We start from the raw sequence: 23,616 nt of genomic DNA, 5'->3' as shown, positions 1-23,616 counted from the left end.
TTTGTGTTTGCGAAAGTTAATATGTTCAGTTTTCAAAGGTTAAAATATAAAAAAGCATTAAAAAGTTATATTTTTACAACTGTAATTTAAGGTAACTGCTAAAATTATATGCTTACAGTTTCAATAGTAATGTATATCCAAGCTAAAATTCTTCGTTGCACATAACTGCGTAAATAGCATACATGTGTACAAACAAATATTATATGCATTTACATTTACAATGAAATTGGTAAGGCGTCTACATGCTACGGAATCCTGTTCGTGCCATTTTAATTCTCTCCTCTGTCACCAACACGCGACAATGCGCCTTGTCCGAAAACAAATATATATGCGAGATTTATTAATCCTCGCGAGGTTTTGAGTCGATAATTATTGTCTTAATTTTCGCATTAATGTGGCACGAACAGGATTCCGTAATATGTGCTTGAGAAATGCATGTATTAGAGTTTATGGAAAAACACGCTTAGTCTAATAAAAACAATTTATTTCTGGCGCATTTATCAAACTAAAAAATGAAAGGAATTTTCCACTAGATGTCCGAAAAAAGTGCTTTCTTCTCTGCTCTTTTATTTCTTTCCTGCTTTTCTTATAGTGAAACTTATTTTTCTTGTTTGTGTTGTTAAATCTGATGCCTTATTATTGGCCGGGTCAGACATTAAAAACAAAACTTGAAAGTTTGCAAAATCAAAAGGAAAAAAAATCGTCATTTACGAAACGCATTGCACTCACAAAAAGCAATCACAAATACAGATATAATTGCTACCACTCTTAATGCTGTAAAGAGTACTAACACTTTTATTTTGTGGTAAAATAGAAGGAATATAAATCATATGAAAATTATGAAAATTTGTGGTTAAATGGACAAATTCTTGTTAAACGATATGCTTAAATCAATTGTTTGACAATTCACGCTACTTAAATTCCCACTTCCCTGTTACAGACATTTATTTTCCGGCTATGCCGGAAATTTGTTATGTTTCAGATTGATATATTCAATATTTGTACATTATGTCAATTCTAATGCGTTTCAGTAAAATACAAAATGCGTCTATGTATTAAAAAGAAAGAGCAAATTCTTGGAATTAATATCAACCGTGTTTGGGAAGATAAATTCCATACATTGTATGATTTATGGCATGGAAATGACGGTTCTGATTTGGCGCACATGTGTTCGGGTATAGCAGCTTATACCAGAAACCAATCTCAGACTACGTAGTTGTAGTTGCAGATATATCATACAATTTTTACCAAATTTTAGCAGTTCAAATCATTCTTCTAAGGATTGTCCAAATTAACAAGAGCTGTCTCCATAGGATGACACATGCCCCCGATGGCACTTTGAATGATTAGTTATGGCCGATGTTAGAGTTTAGGACCTTTGGCCTACGGAGCTGGGTCTTGCGCGACACGTCGTCTTACTGTGTCACACATTCATGCATAGTTATTTTAAAATCCATGCATGAATGACAAAGATATGGACCGGACATGCCCATCAATGCACTATCATGAAAAATGACCTTTAACGTCTAAGTGTGACCTTGACCTTTGAGCTACGGACCTGGGTCTTGCGTGTGACACGTCGTCATACTGTGGTACACATTCATGCCAAGTTATTTGAAAATCCATCCATCGATGACAAAGATATGGGCCGGAAACGCCCATCAATGCACTATCCTTTAACGTCTAAGTGTGACCTTTACCTTTGAGCTACGGACCTGGGTCTTGCGCGCGACACGTCGTCTTACTGTGGTACACATTTATGCCAAGTTATTTGAAAATCCATCCATCGATGACAAAGATATGGACCGGAGACGCCCATCAATGCACTATCCTTTAATGTCTAAGTGTGACCTTGACCTTTGAGCTCCGGACCTGGTTCTTGCGCGCGACACGTCGTCTTATTGTGGTACACATTCATGCCAAGTTATTTGAAAATAAATCCATCCATCGATGACAAAGATATGGACCGGACACGAAAATTGCGGACAGACCGACGGACGGACAGACGGTTCAAAAATTATATGCCTCCCTTCGGGGGCATAAAAATGTTAATTTTCTAAAACTTAGTTCATGAAAGAAGGAGATCTTTCTGTGGGCCTTTTGGAGGGGTTACGGTTATAACTAGCTTGTAGAAGCGTAACATTCAGCCCAAGTTTCATAAATAACTCATAAATGTTCAAGAATATGTACACAAAACGTAACGTTCAAATATTTATGGCGACCACACCGAACGATATCCCTGATCCTTTTGCATTCTGGAGTCAGATCAACTTTAATTTAAAGTCGTCACTTTATGGGTTATGGTGTAGCACATTTTATTACCTCTCAGGAACAGACTGAAACTAACAGAGTCTGGATTTGTTTTACACGGTGTAGTTTGTAAAAACAATATAGAAACACGTTCTTATATAAAGCTAATTTTCTATGCGAATTAAGCAGGATAACCACCCCGGGAACACATTAGAATACAGTTATTGTGGCGGGTTTTTATGCGAACAATGCTTAAATTTGGCACAAAATTGTAGTGTTTTTAGATCATGTCTATTCACTACTTGGACTGCTGCCTTATCTGATTTTAACATGGACTTAAAGCATTATAGAACAATACATATTCAATAACAGCGTATCTTGGTAAACAGATGTTAATATTTAACACGCGGAACAAGCTATATAATGCTTACTTTTGACAACTGGGAATATTGTCTGCCAAGCGGCGAATGGAAGTGTCCTTATATGGATGGACAAATCATTTTAATGAATGATAAACGTTATTTAATTATACAGTTAGCATCATTGGGTACAAGTTACAGCTTGTAATATTTGTATATAAATACGATACATAATGTTCTGTGACCTTGACGTCTCCATTCTGTTTGGACAGCAATTTGTTAGTAAAGATTCGTAGTTTTAGACGAATTTTTGTTCATTTTACCGTCGTTGTATTCTTCTATTATTATGGCAAACCTCTTACTGAGCAACGCAAAGATAAAAAAGGAATCAAATCCTGATTTCTCGAATCCAGTATCATTCAAATTGATGAGCAATTCGATTTTTCCGCTGTTGTGTTCTGAATTATTTTGAAATATCTCTGGTCTACTGCCGTTTAGTTGCCAGGAAAGAGTTGAAATACTCGATTCACGGCCGCCATTGCAGAATCTGGATTTGTCAATTTCAAGAGGTGCTGAGCTACTCACACTGCCACCTTGGACAAATATCCTCTTGTACACTTCGTAAGATTTGGTGGAAGAGTTGTTCTCTTTTGATGGCAAAATCTTGATAACCTTTCCTCTTTCTTCACTCTCTATACAGGTTCCGGTGTGCTTGAGGCTGTCTGGAAATATATCAGGTTTTCCTTCCTTTGGTTGGCTGGAATAGTCAAATGATAATGTGACAACATCTGAGTCAGAACCGCCATTGCAGTACCTGGATATCTCTACTTTATCATACGCTGACGTACCTGTGCCGCCACGCTGGACAAAAATACCTTTGTACAAAACGTTCGATTTAGCGGAAGAATTATTCTCTTGGAAAGACCCAACCTCCTCTATAAGTCTTCCTCTTTCTTCATTTAATATACAGTTTCTGTTGTCATCATCATTTGCATTCAATGGATACGCATAAACCAACAAAAGAATGGTTGTCTTCTTCAAGAGAGCCAGATATACCAACTCGGCTTCTATCAAGGACTCCTCATCCACTCCTTTGCAACTGTTGAAACCGGTCGAATTTATGATATTCCTTGCTTGTTCTGCATTATTGGGAGGATTGCATCTGCTGTAATGTAGTATGACATATTAAAAGTAAAACTGAAATGAAAATAATTATAATGCAACGCATCATCAAATATTTCTATACATGTATACTAGTATTCTGTTATGTACGTAGACACAGAAACGGTATCGTATAATGATTAATTCTTCGAAAACATTCATGTAAATACGGCCTTTCAAAATCAATCTTGGTGCTTGATGTCCTTATCAAAAACACAAGTCTAAATGACAGAAATTCGGTAACTACTTTCATATACATATCATGCATGGTTAGGTAGGGTCGGTCTGAGACGTTTAGTTTAGTTTAATCATATTTTATTCTGAGACGCTCATTGTAGAAAAGGTGAAGTTGATTTGGTATATTTATCGTAGAGCAATTGGTTGAATAATAATGTTTTGCAAACTACATTATACCGATTAATAGGCAGTACTCCTGTATACGTATAAATTTTGCGGTAGTTGCATTCTAATTGTATAGACAGGTATGTTCGAGAGCACCAAGTTAAATCAAGTCACAATATTATGTACTCAAATTTTGATTAAAAATTTTAAAATAACCATTGTGTTTAGTCTCCTCGGATGGTGTCTGTTTTTAAAAATAACTGAGTTATACAACTGATGGTTTTAATATTCTGTCTATCATTGCGCAGGTAAATATATGAGCTATACAAATTTCTAATGAGTTAACTGATATTGTTTATTTACATGATACTACTTCTACAATATAAGTTTCCTAGCATACTAGAATTTCTGAAATAAACTACTTTTCACTAAATATTCAACTTCTGCAAGTAAATATACTCAATGTTAGATAATAGTATATTATGAGAATTCGGGTTTAATGCCAGCTAATGTAAATGATGACTTGATCATTTCAGTTTGCTTCGACATTTATCATTCCATGACAATACGAGGTGTTAAAAAGTTTATTTTGGCGAATTTGCTTTGGAGAGCGGCAATAAATCATATTTTGAATACCGCCAAATGTAGTATCCAAATTAAATACGTATACTGTAGTTCTGATTACTGACAGACAAAAGTCAGTCAATAAATGCATATAATTTAATCTACTTACTTAACCATGTTTCCGTCCTACAGAATAAAATCTTCCAACACAATATCTTCAGTAACCACGATTTTAAACTAATCTTGTAAGAGTTGGTTGAACAATGTTTTTTCGTATGAACGATTAAAATAATTTTACAGAAGAAACTACATGTAAGCTAAAATTATAAGCAGCGTTCAATAGTGTTCAAATCACATTTTAACTTTTAATTTAGTATAGCAAATGATTGTAATTACATAATGAATAAAAGAATGTGTGTCTTCTAACGCATACGGCGTATTTTAAGTCTTAACAATGAAACTACGATTAAGTACTAGTCGGTTATTCCAACCGGAAATTAATTAAAATTCATGACAGTATGCGGTTTGATGCGGAAATGAATTATATCAACTTCTATAATCGCGTTAATATCGTTTCCAATTGCTCTAATCATTCTTGCATTTCCTTCCGGCTTTTATATCTTTTATTACAGGTTTATGACCTGTTCGTTTTACGTGTTCTCATATAAGCAAAGCAATCCGCACAAGAAAATAAATTACATTTCATTTGATAACTCCTTATCAAAAACAAAAAAAAAAACATTGCTACATAACTTCCAATCATTGCCTTTTCCCCATATCATAATATTAATTTAGAAGAAGGAAAAGCATGCCATTTGATAAGGAATTTCATACAAAATGAAAATAAAGGAAGGGGTAGACGAACTTTTTTTCAATCTGAATCCCAACGGGAAATTAGGTTGTAAATCGTTCTTTTTCGGCTAGTCATTTCATTTCTTGTATTTTGGCTCGAGTCTTAATTTTGATTTTGACATGTCATGTTTTCTACCAATGAAGAAATAACATGTTGCTTATATTCGGAGGAATTTAAAGGATACTTGTGTTTTCTTGGTGGAAAAATTTCAAGGAGTGTGACGTTAATATTTGGATTAGCAGTAGAATATAACTGGAGTAAAAAGTTACAATGGCACATGTATAGGTCACATGGCGGCATCCAAGCTTTCGATGGCTCAAGATGACCCAGGACGGGTACCTGGGTAGAACCAACAACCTTCCGTCAGCCAACTGGACGGCGTCCTAATATTTCTACATTCCAAGTGAGATGTAGTGCCCACAGCGATGAAGAGTTAGTAATTCCAAGTCAGCCACCAGTACCAGTTTTCAACGGAGACTCCTTTTATGATCGCCTAATTATAAAGCTGTCTTTTCATACTTGATATTTTCTTTTTACATTAGTTTTTGTTTACATTGATCGTACTTGGGATACGACTAGCATACATTTCGTACTTAGAGACTTTATAACATTTTATAATTAAGGAATCTTAAGATAAATTGTCATTTCAACAAATACTCAATGATATTTAAAACAAAACCGATGTAATTCTATAATGACATCTTATTAATCATTCACACATCTGGAAGCAATGATTATTTGGCACTAACGTATGGCAATAAATTGAGTTACTTCAACTCGTAAATATCCGATAAAATAAGTATTTCCGGGAAGCTAAGTTGAAAAGGATTGTCATGGTTATGCATACTATAAAATAGTGTTATTATAACAATATCTTGATCTGGGATGCTGTATTCAGCTGGAGTGGATTTTTGTCAGGTCTGATCTCACGGGGCGTGAAAGCGCCGAGTGAGATCCCACCTTGCAAAATCCAAGAGAGCCGAATACAAAATCCCAGATCTAGCTACAGTTATAATGATGACCATTCTATTATAAACCTCTACCTTTTTGTTTCTTGTTTTGTTATTGAAAGACATGTTCAGCGTTTATCGATATTAATTAATATTGAACTAAGTGAATTTTGCAAAATCCAAGAGAGCCGAATACAAAATCCCAGATCTAGCTACAGTTATAATGATGACCATTCTATTATAAACCTCTACCTTTTTGTTTCTTGTTTTGTTATTGAACGACATGTTCAGCGTTTATCGATATTAATTAATATTGAACTAAGTGAATTTTTATATGCACTGTTTATAAAATTCTGTCAGGTTGACATATATATCAAAAAAAGTAGTCCGGCAGCATACAATACGGAAGGTACAATATGGAATTTAAAAGGTACAGTACGGAACTTTTTTCTGCCTGTTCATATTTAATTGTGAAACACAAGCCGATGTTTTACAGAATTTTTGTAGATATATAATAAAATGTGTTCGTTTGTGTTGGGTAAAGTACAATTTCGGCCAGTCAGCTTTTACCAAAATAGTGTTGTACTGTACCAGTACTAACATGTTATCAGCATGTAATTTCTACATCCGAATCAGAGATGAAAGATTTGTGCTTTGAATATAGCTTAAATAAAGACAAAACCAGATACCCATTTAAACACGAATGGATTCGACCACAACACAAGAGCAGAAACTGGCGGCAAATTTTCCCCTAAAATACCTGTTTGGCAGACCACATTATTTCAGGGATGTGCTTACTATAACATGTATAAATGTCAGTAAATTCTTTACAATAGTAACAAAAATAGCTGCAATATGTAAAGTCAGAAATAAAGCGATCTTCAAGTTTTTAATATTTTGATTTATGTAATTGATTAACATTTTGTTATCATATTATTGTTCGTGAAACACCCACAAATTAATAATAAACTGTGATTAAACGAAACACCCGTTGGACCGAAACATGTAGGTGTGGCCAATTGATAGACTCCTTACATCCTGCCGCTTGAATATAGTCCGATTCCCGGCTTCTTGTAGTAGACACGACAACACTTGGGGAGGCAAAAATAACCGAAAAAAAAAAATAGGCTCCGAGCCAATAAAACAGATATCTATGATGCGCACCTTGTCGGCAACTTTTTGATCATTAAAAATGTACAGTCTATCGACGATCCTTATTCAGGTTTAGAAGAAATCTTTTATTGAGTTAGTCGAACCATGCGTAATATACTACTATCATATCAGTTAGGAAAACCGAGAAAGAAATGTCTGTCGTGACATAGATCTAAATGAAACTGCTCAGAGGTCGCAAAGAAACTTTTGTAATCTTATACACAAGGTTGCGATAGACGGTTGAGACAAAAAAAAACTGTACTTGTCTTGTTTGTAATTTCAACAAAAAATAGAAACATGGTTAGAAAAAAACGCCGAGAAGCATGCTATCAATATTATCGATATGACTCAAGAGCCTATGGCCTAAATATCATATTTGAATATTTGATACGTTAAAACATGAACTAAACGGTAAAAGAAACGGTTTGTAAAACACGTATTCCTCCAATGTCCTGACCCGTTTTCATTCTTGAGATCATTGATCTACTGACCACGGACACTAGTGGTCATCTACTGACTACATACAATTACCCTATAAAGTTTATAGACTGACTGTAGGTTAAAACGTTCTTTAGTTATTGAGCAGATATCGGTTTCAGTCTCGAAGACACTGTGACCTTGATCATTGACCTCTTGAATCCTAGAACGGATCATCAACTAAACATAGCCATTAATATTATGAAGTTGTCAAAAGCGTTCTTTTGTTATTGAACGGAAACTGTTTTAGTTTTGACGTCACTGTGGCATTGACCTTTGTCCTACTGACCCTAAAAACAACAAGAATGATTATCATCTACCGATCACAGACATACATTACAGGTAACGTTTCACTAAAATATTATATTTAAAAACCGTTTACTTCAAATAATGAAAATCCCTATTAAATATGTTTATGATGGATGGCCAAATACAGAAACGGAGGTGTATGTAGAGCTGCATTCAAGACTGAATTTCATGTAGTTATAGTAATGTTCTTTTACTGTGTATAATGTATGTGTTGCGGTACAAAAAAAGCAAACAGAAGTCTTAAACATTTTGGGTGATAAAAGCAACCACTTACATTTGTTTTAGACATTTAGATAAAGGAATACCTGCTATTAAAAAGATACAAATTAAGACTAATTGGTGTTTAAACAGATTACAGCTTAAAGATGCCACTAAGAAAACTTTTTATGCTTACAATATACCTTTAAGTTCAATTTATGGCAGCTTACCATTCCTAACTAAATAACTGATCTATATACAGTGATAATGACCTTGACCTACGCTATCCAAATAAAACCAAACTCATTGGTCTCTGTGAAAGCTACATTTTACCTGGTTTGTTCTGCTTACTTCATTCCTTACTGAAGCTACTGAAAAATGACCTTAACCCAAGCAAACTAAAACACAACTAAACCCATGTCCTCAATGCAAGCTTCCTTTATTGCAAGTTTGATTGCAAAACAGTATTCATTACTGAAGTTTTTCAGCGGAAAATAAATCTAACAGCGAGTTTAATTTTGACCCATGTGACTCGACCGCATATTTCTTGCATTTCTATTGGTCAATAGACGTCACGTGTAGACATGATATAATCCATATCCTGCAAGATTATTAAGTCAGATTATTAATTTGCTCCAGCTATAGATATCGTTTCTAAGAGTAAATTTGGTGTTTTCTTGCCGTTTTCATTCTCCTACTTAATTTAGGCTCATGAAGTTGGACAAATGTTAGCCATAAGAACAAGAACTCTGTATGGCCGTAGAAATCTTGTTTTTAAGTAAAATCATCATAAAACAAAGGAATTAACATATTTGTTAAACACCATTTGTTGAAGGATCAATAAATCTACGTGCATGAAGAAGGACTTAACAGGACTTCTAACATTCTGAAATCGGATGATTTTCGAAAGGATGGAACAGAAAGCTTTTTTGTGCTTCTGATCCAAACCAGTTAATAACCTATATAAATGAGATTTTGTGTTTTGTGATTCATTTAAAATACAGATCACTGTGCATTTTATGGCTGGTAATAATCAACTATAAAACATGATGAGCAAGCAAATGATTGTAGAATTCCAGTCTGCCTGCTGTAAGTATATTTATTTATTTACAAAATGTTCAATTGTAGCATGAAAGTAAAAGGTAGTCAGCAAGATAAAATCGTTACATTGCTTCGCCTGATATGGATTTTCTCGACAGCGTATATCCAAGCATTTCAGTGCAATTCAGTGCAACACTCCCAAATAACAATTAAAATATTTACCAAGTTTAAACCGCGGCTGGGATAAAACTCTGGACGTACAGAAAATTGAATTAAAACACTATTCATGTAGCAAAATATAAAGACAAGGGCTAAAAATCTTGTATCTTCAAGAAATTTGTTTGAAACTTGCAAGGCCGCATTTCCCTACAGCAGTTAACATTAATTTTTCACTGTTGAAAGCCTACAAATCATATCTATGATTCGATCCAGGGCGGACAGAAAATGCAAGATTTACTAAAAATATATATTAGAACAAAAGGGATATAAATCATGTTTTTCTCAAGCAATCTGACTGAAACTTGCGAGGCATTTCTCCATAGCAGTTAACATTATCATCTTTCTTTCACTGAAATCCTACAACGCAATTCAGAGATATGTCTTTAGGAGAACACAAACATTCGAATGAAAACATTATGTACTATATGTATTACTATAGCGGGTTATAGAATGTCTTCCTTAACCAATCTGACATTGAAACATTGCCCTATAGTATATAACATTTCAATCGGATTCAACTGAAACCCTTCAAACCATGTCTGAGATATGACTGACAAAATATGGAAAGAAAATATGGAATCAAAAATTCATATATTTAATATCTATACATTTATAAAGGGTTACAAATTCTGTCTCTAACTATCTGACTGAAAATTTGCAGGGTAGCTTTCTCTTACAGCAGTTAACATTGATTGAATTTCTATATTTGTACCATGTTTTATATTAACTGTCTAAACATTGCTATAGGTATGGCTTTGAACTGACGGAAGGCTGGACTGGATTGACGGAATGGCATACAGGCGGACGGACTGACATTGCGGAAACTGTATCCCTCTGCCTTCGTAGATGATAATAAGTGTCGCTTGCTAAATGCCACCTTTATAGAATACATAAGAGTAAAATGAAGTCATATTATCTGCACGAAAAGCTGATGCTGTCATTTAGTAAATAAACATATAAAAACAGTTGATGCTAAGCATCAAATACACCGTGAACAATTTCTGCCCAGTATACCAATTTTAATTATTTGATAAATATGCACGCAATTTAAAACGTTTTCAATACAATTTTCTTAGTGTCAATAACGGTGACAGAATCGTTCTTCCCTTATACCTATATGATCAAATATGAAATTCATGACATAAGTTTCCTAAATACGGCTTCATATTCAAATACATACAAACTAAGATTTACATAATAGTATTACCATCAAAATATAATTAAATGAGTTGCATTACATTGATATACGAATACGAATTTTATTAGGCATAAACCATACAATGTTTTTAGTCAATACCACTATAAAATACAGTTAGAAAATGACAAATTTAACATTGCCTATATAATAGGGTTATCATAACAGTAGCTTGATCTGGGATGCAGTATTCGGCTCGAGTGGATTTTGCCAAAGCCAAATACAAAGTCCCAGATCTAGCTTCTGTTGTAATGACCCTTTTATTATATACCTTTACCATTTTGATTCTTGTTTTGTTTTTGAACGAAATTTTTAATGTTTATCGATATTAAATGGAACTTAGTGAAGTTTTTATGTGCGCTATTATAGAAATGTGTCGGGTCATGCATATTAATGAAAATAGTCCGGCAGCATACAATACGGAAGGTACAATACGGAATTTAAAAGGTACAACACGGAATTTTTGTCTGTCTGTTTATATTCAATTGTGAAATACAAGCCGATTTTTTACAGAATTTATATAGGTATATAATAAAAGGTAAGAACGATTATGCGGTTGTGTCGATATTAGCTGTCGTATCATTGCATGACTAGTTTTGAAATGGCTACATGCTTTTGTAGTATGACTGTCATTTTTTTTTTCGCCAAATTTCTTATTTGTTTCTATCAAAAACGTTGCCAAATGTTGCATTTTCCTTTTTCTTTAAAAAAAAAAAAAAACAACTAGAAAATTGTATCAAATATGCTTGAAAATAACTTCAAAACACATTAGTCAGGTAAGATAGTTTACGAACAGAATAGTTAGGCTTTATATAAGTTCCTGCAAAGACATATATAGTATCGTTTGTAGTTCAATCACTGTGCTGTTTCAAAGTTCAAGATGTATTAAACAAACATGAAATTACAACTCACAACCCTTTATCAATCTTCATGATTATGTAGATGAAGAGTAGACACGGAGAACATATGCCTTGTATGGTGTCTTTTATTACATTATATCAACATGATATCATGTACTTCCTTTCTCTCTAGAAGATGTAATTTCTACTAGTTTAAGGTGAAAATCGCAGTTCTTTATCACATGCATTGTGTCCGACTAAAATTGCATTGATTTACTGTTGCATACCTTTTCGATACGTGTAATACCTAGTCCATTTTACAATTTATGTGTTGAAAATGTGCTGAAGTTTTTAGCATATGTGTTGGCGATATCTTATTACTGACGCATTGAGAGTAAAAACACAATGTGTAACAGATTTCTTTGTCCATTAAGCACTGACCCATGTGTTACACATCTCATCTTTTATTGATGAAACGTTGCAAAACCTGTTGATAAGTGTTTCCTCTAATCAATATCTATTGTAGATTTTATGATTCTTTCTAAACTAAAGTATAATTACTGGTTTAGTAGGTAAAATACAATTCATCTGATTTTAAAGAGAAAATATAATAATGTTGCTTGTACATCAGTGTGTGTCAAGCCTGTCTTTCCTGTCTAGATAACCATCTCCATATATCGGCAATGCAATAAACATCCTACAATCACTTGGGAATATATTGGTATATGTCAACTCAAGTGAATAAATCTGACAGTCTCTCAATGCATTCTCAAACATTTCAGACTTCACAACATGCATCCGGAAACTGAACCGTTTTTTCAGAGGCTTTCTTGAAGATTGGTTGATAGTAATATCAACAACTAATTCATACGATTCGTTATCTCCCATTGATTGCAAACCTAAACTTTGTTGTATCTGCACATCGAATGTATTTTTATTCGACAGCTTCATGAACTGTATAAGTTCACTCAGCTGTTCTTGATTACCTTCAATATCATTAGGCATTACTATCATATCACCCGAATCATATGAATATAGATCTATTTCTTCGTTCACCTCTGTATATATTTGACTGTGTAAGACATTTCCAGTTGGTCTACAATTTCCATGACCACTATAATCACGAATATTATTTCGCAATATCGCGTTGAAAGTTCTATACATTTTTGATTCTCTATGAGTTGCGTCATCTCTGAGACGAAAATTGACACGCACTGGGTTTTCAGTTTCCATGCGATGACGATGAGAAGAATTTAATTTATCATCTTTTATTTTGTGTATAGAGTCACAAATGTCTTTTAGTCTTTTAATCTTATCGAGTTCTGAGAGGTTTCCTATTTTCAAATTTGTAAACCTTGGAAGAAGAATAGATGAGCTTTCTATCGGCATTTTTTCCTGAACTTTACAATCCTTAGTGTAAGTAAGGCTCTTGATGACTTCACACATGTCAATATTACTTTTACTTATATTCTGCTTATCGCCTAAAGAATCGAAATAAGATAAGGTCGAATCAAAATCGTTTCCACGGCCACATAATGCAAATAATACAGATGAATTATTTTTTCTAAATTCATCAATGGTCTGTGTTGAAACGCTGGTTTCTTCTTCTTTAGGTACGTGATTTATATATGTAGGAACAGCTTCCAGTTTCACTGTACTATTTATATGTGTTATATCTGACTTTTTTATTTCAAACGTTTCTATAGTCTTAATTACCAAACTCATAAGACGGTCACACTTCTGCTTCTCCGAATCAATAGTTGAAAATATCTGTGAGGCCTCTTTTATATGCTGTTTGATTTCTGGCTGGAATAGATACTCATTAATTAGTATCTTAACAATATCAGACACAGTTCCATAACGTTCAATGATTTCTTGACAAAGCTCCTTTAGTTTTGACAGCTTCGTTTCTATATTGTAATATTTATCTGCAGCCATTCTGAAATGCAGTGGTACGAATTATTCAAGCAACAAAAGAAAATTAGTTAAAAAATGATTAAATACTTACTGTGATATTAAAACAAACAGAATAATCAATACGACATTGAAAGGTATTCAGACGCAGAAAAGTGTACATGTAAATATTTCGTTGAATACATTATACTCCGGGTTATCAGAGACACGCACGGTTAAGTAAAATATCATGTAGAGTCCGTACCACAGCTCTTCACATACTTTGATTTTTCAAAATATAGACTAAGTGGTTTTTACAAGTGCACCGGTTACGATTAAAAACAACGGACTCTGTCAATAAATTATTGGAATGAATGAATGACAGTCGATCTTAGTCAAAATACTGACTGACAGTGAATGCTAATGACTTCATGTGTTGCAGAAAGGTATTTAGTTTGTATAACTGTACTTTCCAATCAATTAAAATCCTCTGAAAACTGGTAAAATGATTGCTTATATTCGGACAAAGCTCACTGTCTTTGCCGTTCGCCCGCTGCTAAAGGGATAAAATATTCAGTGTAAGTTATATTTCACTGGTACTACCAGTTATTAAGATCATACTCTTTAAAACAAGTCAGAGAAATTCAGGCACTTTTGACCGATTGAAACGTTGGCAACATAAGATTACAAGATATTTTTTTCTTTACACGAAAATTACAGTTAGGTAACGAAGCGAATACGCCGATAATCCGGATTACACCGATTATGATGTTACTGTCACAAAATTGTTCCCATTCACGTAATGTATTAGGTACACTTAAAGTCCGCCCGGTTACTCAGTAGGTAGAGCGTTGGTCTACGGATCTCGGGGTCGTGAGTTCGATCCTCGGGCTGGGCGTATGTTCTCCGTGACTATTTGATAAACGACATTGTGTCTGAAATCATTAGTCCTCCACCTCTGATTCATGTGGGGAAGTTGGCAGTTACTTGCGGAGAACAGGTTTGTACTGGTACAGAATCCAGGAACACTGGTTAGGTTAACTGCCCGCCGTTACATGACTGAAAAACGGCATTAAACCCAGAACAAACAAACAAACTGCCTAGCAACAGCTACTTCTCTTATAGGGAAGTGGTAGAGTGTCTGCCTTAGGTGTGAGAGGTCCTGGGTTCGAATTCCGGTTGGAGCTCTAATGTTTCAGCTGTTCTATATTTTAGCCCACAGTGTCATGGATGATTATTTAGCAATCAAGGTCACAGCTGAATGTTAAATCAAATGCACCCAATTAGAAAATATTCACTACATTGTGTCCCTTTGATGTTTCTGCTCTCCATGTCCAAGAAGAGTTATATTTCCTTGATCACAAAATTTTCTTTTACATGAAAATATTAAATGCTCATAACTTTACTCTTCTGGTTAATATATTGTCAATATATCTATTTTTGAGAAATATATGGACATTTGCCTTTGATCCGGCCTACTGACCTAGTTTTTGACCCCACATGACCAAGAGTTGAACTTGACCTAAAGATCATCAAGACTAACATTCTGACTAAATGTCATAAAGATTTGGTTACAACTGTGGCCTCTAGAGTGTTCAAAAGCTTTTTCTTTGATTTGACCGTTGACCTAGTTTTTGACCCCACATGACCCAAATTTGAACTTGACCTATAGATTATCAAAACAAACATTCTGACTAATTCCCATGAGTTTCAAACTTAAATTGTGGTCTCTAAAGTGTTGAAAAGATTTTCTTTGGTCTGGCTGGCCTAGTGACCTAGTTTTTGACCCCACATGACCCAGATTCAAATTTGACCTAGAAATGATTAAGACAAACATTCTGACCCAGTTTCATAAAAATTGAGTCACAAATGTGGCCTCGAAAGTGTTCACAAGCTTTTCCTTTGATTTGACCAGGTGACCTAGTTTTCTGATCCTACATGACCCAGATTGAAACTTTGACATAGAAATCATCAAGCCACACTTTCTGACTAAGTTTCGTAAATATTAGGTCACAGCTGTGGCCTCTAGAGTGTTCACAAGCTTTTCCACTGATCTGACCTACTGACCTAGTTTTTGACCCCACATGACCCAGTTTCAAAATTGCCCTAGAGATTATCAAGACAAACATTCTGACCAAATATCATTAAGATTGGGTCAAAAATGTGGTCTCTAGAGTGTTCACAAGCTTTTCCTTTGATCTGACCTACTGACCTAGTTTTTGACCCCCCACATAATCCAGTTTCGAACTTGACCTAGAGATAATCAAGACAAACATTCTAACCAAGTTTCATAAAGATTGGGTCAAAACTGTGGTCTCTAGCGTGTTCACAAGGCAAATGTTGACGGACGACTGACGACGGACGCCGGACAATGACTGGTCACAATAGCTCACCTTGAGCACTTTGTGCTGTGGTGAGCTGAAAAAAGGGATATCTCTATATCATGAGATTAACATTGAAACTACTAGATTTAGCAATACTTAATAAACTATTTATCCTAGTTCAAAAGAATTCAAGTATATAAAACGACCGATTAAAAAATATTGTATCATTGATAGTAAATGTAGTAGAAAAACAATATTTAACTGTGTTGTATATATTTCAGAATACAACAACAACAATACAAACATGACAAACATTGTTCATATACCTTGACGAATAATTTCTGCAGAATAATTTTTATCAGAGAGTGTTCACTGATGGACACACGCACAACTGTTGAATCAAATGTATTTTGAAGTTTGCGTTGAATAAGAGAAACATTTTAGATATTTATTTTATAAACAACTAATAAAACGGTCCACTTGTTAAATAAGACAATGAGCACGAGTCAAGGATGTGAGGATGAACAATGTTGCCGTTCGTGCAAATATTTTAACAGATCCTGACTTTTATCACTCACCTCGTTTATATATTCTGTTCAACAAATAAGGAAGATCCGCCTAAATGTTGTATTTGCATAATAACTGCAATGTTCTACATATGTCAAAATCAAGCATACATTCACGATGTAACATTGATCACATTCAAACACGCATTCATGTTACAATGAACTATAGAAAAGCTAATACTAACACGATGTATATATAGAGCTACTAAACATACCTGACTTAGTCATAAATATCCACATTCAAGAGACGTTTATTTCAGCAGTACACAATTATTGATCCTTAAATTTCTATGTGTGTATTGTATAGGATAGTCAGTAAGTTTATCGTTTCAGTGCGATAGCATAATAAATTATGAAGGGGAAGTAAATAAGATAGGAGTATTGTGTGCACTGGGAAGATTTAGTTCCTCACATGTTTCTGCGCATGAGAAGGCAGCAATATTTACTCCTGTCAAACATCTTAAAATGACACATTACACACTATCTTTTATAATTAGTATAACGTATTACTAATATATTTTAGTTCAAAGTAATTTCAAAATCTTAAGAACTTGTGGACGTGGGAACACAGAATTAGAATTCTTGATAAGAAATCAAGTATTTGCATACAATACTTGACGAGTATTTATATAGGTGTTGAATATAAAGGCTAGCGCTCTTAAATACTAATTTAACTAAACATAGTGCGGTACTGAAAAGAAATACAATTTTGATCCTCTATTCATTCTTTTATTTTACTATGTTTTCAACACATTTGTCTTAAGACAATTTGTTGTATGATTTGATGTTGCGATATCTTCCTTATGTAAGTAGCAATTTTATCCAAATTTCACTTAAAGCGGAAATAACTTGAATACATAACACGTATATATTCTTAATATGTAACCATGATATTATATCAATATTGAATTCTTGAGAGGGTGATATGAAAAATGTTCACCGCGAGATATATGAATATCGACCAAGGCGCCAGCCGAGGTCTATACATATTTCAAGGGGTGAACATTTTTCATATCACCCTCTCAGGAATGCAATATTTATTTTATTATAACGAAAAGATATAATCGTCAAAACATTTACTAGAAATTTAACATAACGATTTAAATGATTTATTTAACATTAAAAAGTAATTATTAACCAAAATGAAGACAGAATTTAGGAGTCTTTACTTGTTAGCATTCGGGTATTATAATAGATAATATTTCACATTTCACACCTCATATCACACACATGTTCCCGTTTTAGTTTAATACAGCTAGTTTGAATACAATTAAATCAAGGTAATAAAATTTTGTGTTCAACTTGACAGAAAACATCCGTTACTCTTCACTGAGATAAATAGCTAGTGAAAGAGAAACATTTTACTTTGGGTGAAAATGTGAAGTCGAAAAGTAAACAAGGAAAGAAAAATATACATCAGATTGAATTTTAATCTTATCTGGCCGCAAATGAAGCATTTATCCATTTAGAACATTTATATGCCTATCAAAATATCTCCAAATTACGCCACCAAACATGGCATTTTTTGCCTGAAAAGTAGTTAATAGTTAAAGGGTATACCGAATTTCGCAAGATAAGACATCTTTCTTGAAAAAAAAAACATATACAGTTATCACAACGTTTCACTACATTTTATAGATGTGCCAATTTGGCTAAAGTACATTTCCTATTACGCTACGCTTAGGATTTGAAGATGTGAGAAAGAGAAAGGGGCACACAATGAAACAGTGACAGCAATATCGTGTAATGCCTATTTGGAATTTTTAAATTGCAATTTATCGAATATAAAAGCATTCATTATATTAGGTATCCCTGGTTATATGTAAATTGAACGATTGGGAGTACTTTGTTAATCACTGATAGGGCTTTATATCTCAAGGGAGGTAATTTTATCACCCCTTTAATTTTAATGATCACTGAAATTCAATCTTCATCAAAATGCACAATATGAACGTTCAGTTCAGCAACAGTAATAAATCGAATGTCGAGTGTTTCACTTTTTAAAATAATTACCATATTAACATCCTCTTTAGGCATAATCAGACTTAACAGCTTGTCTTCTTTAATCTTTATAAAATTTAGAAACGTCAAGTGACGGCAGCACACATCATGATCCTTATTAAACATCTGTAACTTACATTCTCTTGAAGAATGTTGTGACTGCTGAATAAAAATCATAAGAAAAGTCGGAGTCATATTTGATCACTATTTGGGTGTAAGAAAAGTATATTATTCAATCAAACGGACACACTGTGAAATCAGCTAAAATAAGACCCGAAATTGTAGTAGTGATGTATGTCCTTGTCAAATTCTTTAATGCTATTATTTAATGAAAATGCTACCTTTATTTCAAACATAAATCAATTAGCAAAGACGTTTTAGCAAAAATACAAATAATGTAAGGAAAAGTTTGTTTCTTTGTTTGGCTTAACATTGCACCGACACAATTTTAGGTCCTAAGTCAATTTTCAACTTCGTGCATTATTTTATTACCTAGGCACCTGAGTAGAACCATCAACTTTCCGTAAGCTAACTGTGCGGCTCGAACCCGCATCGGTAAGGACTAGTAATTCAAAATCAGTGACCTTAATCACTCGTCCACGAATACCCCAAGGGTCGGGAAAATAGGAAACTCAGAATTATTTGCGCCATGTCCCTATTTATTGTTTGTATATCTTTTTATTATTCAACTTTACAGTATTCCACACTGTATTAGATCGAATATTCGAATAACTGAGCCAAATATGAGAAAAGCAGGGCCAATACGAAAAAGCAGGGCCAATGTGAAATTCAAGCATTCTGACTGTTTCAAAAAAAAAGACTAATAGAATTAGATTTTTAAATGACGCAATTTTGTCTAACATCAAAGATATACATAACAATATTTTTCACATTTTTTAAAAAAATATCATCTATCAAGCGAACCTACGATGCCGATGTTACTGCAAAAAAAAATCCGATAAGAATGAAACGAGGCATGACGGTGTATTATATGTGCTTTGTTGGTTGTATTATCTTGAAAATATTTATTCCAACTGAATATCTTCTTGCTACCAATTTTGTTTTAAAAGTATCACTATCACTTACGTTGAGCATATAGTGAAAATCACTAACATTTACAATTTCATTCACTTTAGAGGCAAATAAATCATACGTTTTCCAAATATGGCAACTTATTAGCACACATGTAGGTGTTCCTAACTTTATGAACATTATAATGACATATTTTCAACTTATGAGTGGGGAGAGGAATTGGTACATTTATTTAAATGAAAGATGCAACGTGAATTCAAAAGATGTACAAATTAGGGGGAAAATATCAATAAGCAATACCATGCCCCTTTTAGCTAGGAAAAACCAAGATTGAAAATGAAATAAATAAAAGCATACTTTCCAGTGGGATTATCTAGACCTTAATGCGATTGTCATTTTTCTCGGTTTTGTCTGTGAAAAGAATGCAACACAGGCACCATAATAGTCATAATTTAATGACTGAACTGTAAACTAAGCGTTAACAGGAATGGCGCTTTAGATTTGCTTTTTGTCAATTTTTCACACTATTAAAAAGTAGACAGATGAAGCAGAACTATTTTGTAACTTAGTGACGTTTTCTAAAGGTTTATGATTATCATATACCAATATATTCATTAATTGAAAAGTTTCCTTTTTATCTCTTTTTTTTTTCTCAATGACATGTAAAACCTTGCAGTTTACAGCTGTCTGGTAACAGAAAGGGCTATCTGGCAACAGAAAGGATCAAGTCCAGTTAAATTTGGAAATCAGTCAAATATTTGTGCGTATTTTATTAACATGCCTGTTAAATCAAGTTTTTTATACAGCTTGAAATTTATATTTATGTCAGATACCTTACTGCTTAGTTTATGACCTTTTTCATGTTTTAAAGAGAAAACCTCTAGGCATGTGAAGTTACATTAAAATACCATTATAAAGACAAGTGCATGCAAACAAAAACATGTGTCTTTGCTTTAGTCTCGTTTTTTATCAAGGAGGAAACTTACTTTACATGTTGTTTTTTTCTTTGTTGTTCTTGTTTTTTCGAAATACGTGGCCATTTTCTTATGGCGGACTTTGAAGTTTTAAAACAAAAGGATATAAATTTATCTAATAGTATATGTATTTATTTTCTGTTATATAAAAACACGAATTCCGTAACATCGTAAGCTAACATAATGTTTTTTTTATGTTTTTACTAAATGATTTATTTTTTACAGAGATAATCTTTATATATGAATCCATAAAGTAACAGAAGTTATAGCTTTATTTCAATGTTTTGCCCATAGCAATACCACGATCAATGCAAAATATATGAAAGTGATTTATTAATACAATAGGGTTATTATAACAGTAGCTCGATCTGGGATGCTGTATTTGGCTCGAGTGGATTTTTGCCAGATCGGATCTCACGAGGGGGCAAACACCGAGTGTTATCCAACCTTGCAAAATCCACGAGAGCCGAATACAAAATCCCAGATCTAGGTATTGTTAAAATGACCTTTTATTATATACATTTTTTGTTAGTTGTCTTCTTTTTGAACTAAATCTTCAATCTTTATCGATGTTAAAATTGAACTAAGTGAAGTTTTTATGTGCGCTACTTATAGAACTGTGTCAGGTCATGCATATTAATGCAAGTAGTCCGGCAGCATACAATACGGAAGGAAAAATATGCAAGTGAAAAGGCACAATACGGATTTTTTTGTTCCTGTTCATATTTATTGTGAAATAAAAACCAATTTTTTTTACAGAATTTATATAGGTAACTATATAAAAAAACGACTTTAGCTAAAGTAAGGGAGACAATCCAATCAGGGGTGGGGGGGGGGGGGGGGGGGGGGGCGGGAACTGCTTAAAAACAATTGATAATCAAGAGAGAGAAAACTCGATATTTCTCATCACAAGCTGGCCATGCAGACGATATAGACTTGTTTGAAAAACGCGGGAAAAAAGACGATACGTTTTAACTGTGCTTAAACTTCCCAACTTAGACAGCATCGTAGCGTTAAATGAACCCGGTAGTCAATGTTTTTTGTGTTTTTTTTTTTTTTTTTTGTAATCGCGTTTTATGCAAAAACATTTCAGGAACGGAAAATTAAAGAAAATTCTATGGAGTAAAGAACGAGCAGTAAGATGTTTAATAAGAAGTATCAATTTTTTATTACGTTTGTGTGTGTGTGTAACATGCATTCAGATAATTATGCAAGTGTGACTATAAATATCGGAAAGAAATCAGAAAATTGCTTACAAAATTAGAATACGCTTAAAATGAAATCTATGTTGTTGTAAAGTTTTTTTTTGTGATTAACTTATTTTCCCCTACATACAAACAGTTCTTCCTGCAAATTTGATGTTCAAAATATGCACGTGAAAAGTGGGGTAGGAGAAAAATTAAAACAATACAGCGAAAACGAAGTTTGAGACCCCCGTATTGTTTTTGCTCATTTTAAAGTAACATAAATTAATATTTTAATTTTAGTATTTTAATCTATGGGATAGTTTTTACACACTACTTAGGTCAGTCTGCTCGAAAAAAAAAATGTTCGTAGAAAGATTTTGGCAGAATGTTTGCATAAAGTAAGCATTCCTTCGGTGAATAGTCGGAGTACATATTGGAAATTACATCATCGTATAAGTTTCAACGGGCATGTTATATTACACGAACAATAATTACTTTTGTAATAGAATGAACGCCACGAAACTAAATTTATCGCCGTAGAAAAGAAAACGTCACAACTATTTAGGGCTAGGCGAAAACGTGATTTTTCGACGCTATTTGTGTAAAAAGTGTGCATTTGACCTTTTAAATAATTGTGTATCGAGTGAAGATCAGGTTTAAAACTTTGCTATTATTTAAACATGTTATCAAGAATGCAACTTGGTTTTGAAATTTCCCTTAATTACGCCTTTTGTACCTTAAAAATTAATGTCTTGATCTCACCAGACTTCATAAGTCGAAACGGCCAACCCAAGTCCATAATAGCTTAAATATGGTACTATGGAATTCGGTGTAACAATTAACTCGAATACAAAATTACTCATTTTGCCATTCATTGGAATAGTTGCGCTATTCTATTGTACGTGGGGTGTTCCAGTATTACCCGGATTATGCCTATAATTTTCTTAATATTCAATATATTTTCATCATGTTTAAATTCGAGTAACTTCATTATTTGCTTAATCAATGTTATACTTTAACCTTTTTTCCCCACCTCATTAGGCTTCTAAGTAGGTTACTGTGGAAACCGTTCGACTTGCAAGCAAGGCCACCGCATTTATTTTCAACAAACTGTATGTTTGTAGGTGAATAGCGCAAATAACGCTGAAGTTATCCTGGCGCTAAACAACATGCCAGCAATGTAATGTCGCTTACGTCACCCAACAATATGTGAAGGCTATTCACAACTCCGTTACTAAATTGCAAGCGCCAAAAGATATCTGAGTGGTTTATCTTTCTGGCGTCATCGGATCAGCAAGAAACGCATGCGATTATTATTTTTTTTTTTTTATTATTATTTTTTGTTTGTTTTGTTTTTGTTTGTTAGCTTGGTTACTCACAAACAAAAACGTGTGAAATACTCAAACAGACTATACAGTGAACAAAATATACAGAATGGCATCGGAGGTTCCGTGAAGGAAGAGTCTTCCTTAATTATGATTAGGGCAGGGTTCATAAATCTACCGTGGATACAACGTTAGTGACGTCTGTCAAAGACATAGTTGATAGTGACAGGCGGTTAAAATTACGTGACATCTGCGATGTGATAGGGTACAGCTACGGCACAGTTCAGCGTGTTATCAAGTTAAGAAATGAACATGGAGAAGATTAGTGCCAGATGGACACCTCAAATACTCAATGACGATCACAGGCCGATTCGGGTCACTGCATCTAGAAAATTTCTACATCAC

The 23,616-nt window shown here is 33.8% G+C and overlaps 2 protein-coding genes across 5 annotated transcripts; both read right to left on the bottom strand.

Annotated features, from left to right (window-relative positions):
* Positions 1–580: 580 nt before the first annotated feature.
* LOC128556438 (uncharacterized) lies at positions 581–5,139 on the bottom strand. 3 transcript variants are annotated; one of them, XR_008370665.1, is made up of 3 exons: positions 4,846–5,135; positions 1,716–3,774; positions 581–1,391 (listed from the first exon to the last, which is right to left on the bottom strand). XR_008370665.1 is itself a non-coding variant. In XM_053541617.1 (2 exons), the coding sequence occupies exons 1-2, from the start codon at positions 4,851–4,853 to the stop codon at positions 2,889–2,891; spliced, it is 891 nt and encodes a 296-aa protein (XP_053397592.1). In that variant the 5' UTR covers positions 4,854–5,139; the 3' UTR covers positions 581–2,888. The 3 variants fall into 3 exon arrangements, 2 of the variants coding, with proteins under 2 accessions (XP_053397592.1, XP_053397591.1); XM_053541617.1 differs by having other exon boundaries at positions 581–3,771; positions 4,846–5,139; XM_053541616.1 differs by having other exon boundaries at positions 581–3,774.
* A 6,643-nt stretch (positions 5,140–11,782) lies between these two features.
* LOC128556437 (uncharacterized) lies at positions 11,783–17,014 on the bottom strand. Of its 2 annotated transcripts, none has more exons than XM_053541615.1 (2): positions 16,908–17,014; positions 11,783–13,848 (listed from the first exon to the last, which is right to left on the bottom strand). In XM_053541615.1, exon 2 carries the CDS (start codon positions 13,845–13,847, stop codon positions 12,537–12,539), a length of 1,311 nt encoding a protein of 436 aa, XP_053397590.1. In that variant the 5' UTR covers position 13,848; positions 16,908–17,014; the 3' UTR covers positions 11,783–12,536. The 2 variants fall into 2 exon arrangements, with proteins under 2 accessions (XP_053397590.1, XP_053397589.1); XM_053541614.1 differs by lacking the exon at positions 16,908–17,014 and adding an exon at positions 16,705–16,887.
* Positions 17,015–23,616: the final 6,602 nt, after the last annotated feature.

The sequence above is a fragment of the Mercenaria mercenaria genome, chromosome 4, assembly GCF_021730395.1.
Source record: "Mercenaria mercenaria strain notata chromosome 4, MADL_Memer_1, whole genome shotgun sequence".
Taxonomy (NCBI): domain Eukaryota; kingdom Metazoa; phylum Mollusca; class Bivalvia; order Venerida; family Veneridae; genus Mercenaria; species Mercenaria mercenaria.
The sequence above is the reverse complement of the archived record's forward strand: the minus strand, read 5'-3'. Positions and strand labels throughout refer to the sequence as shown.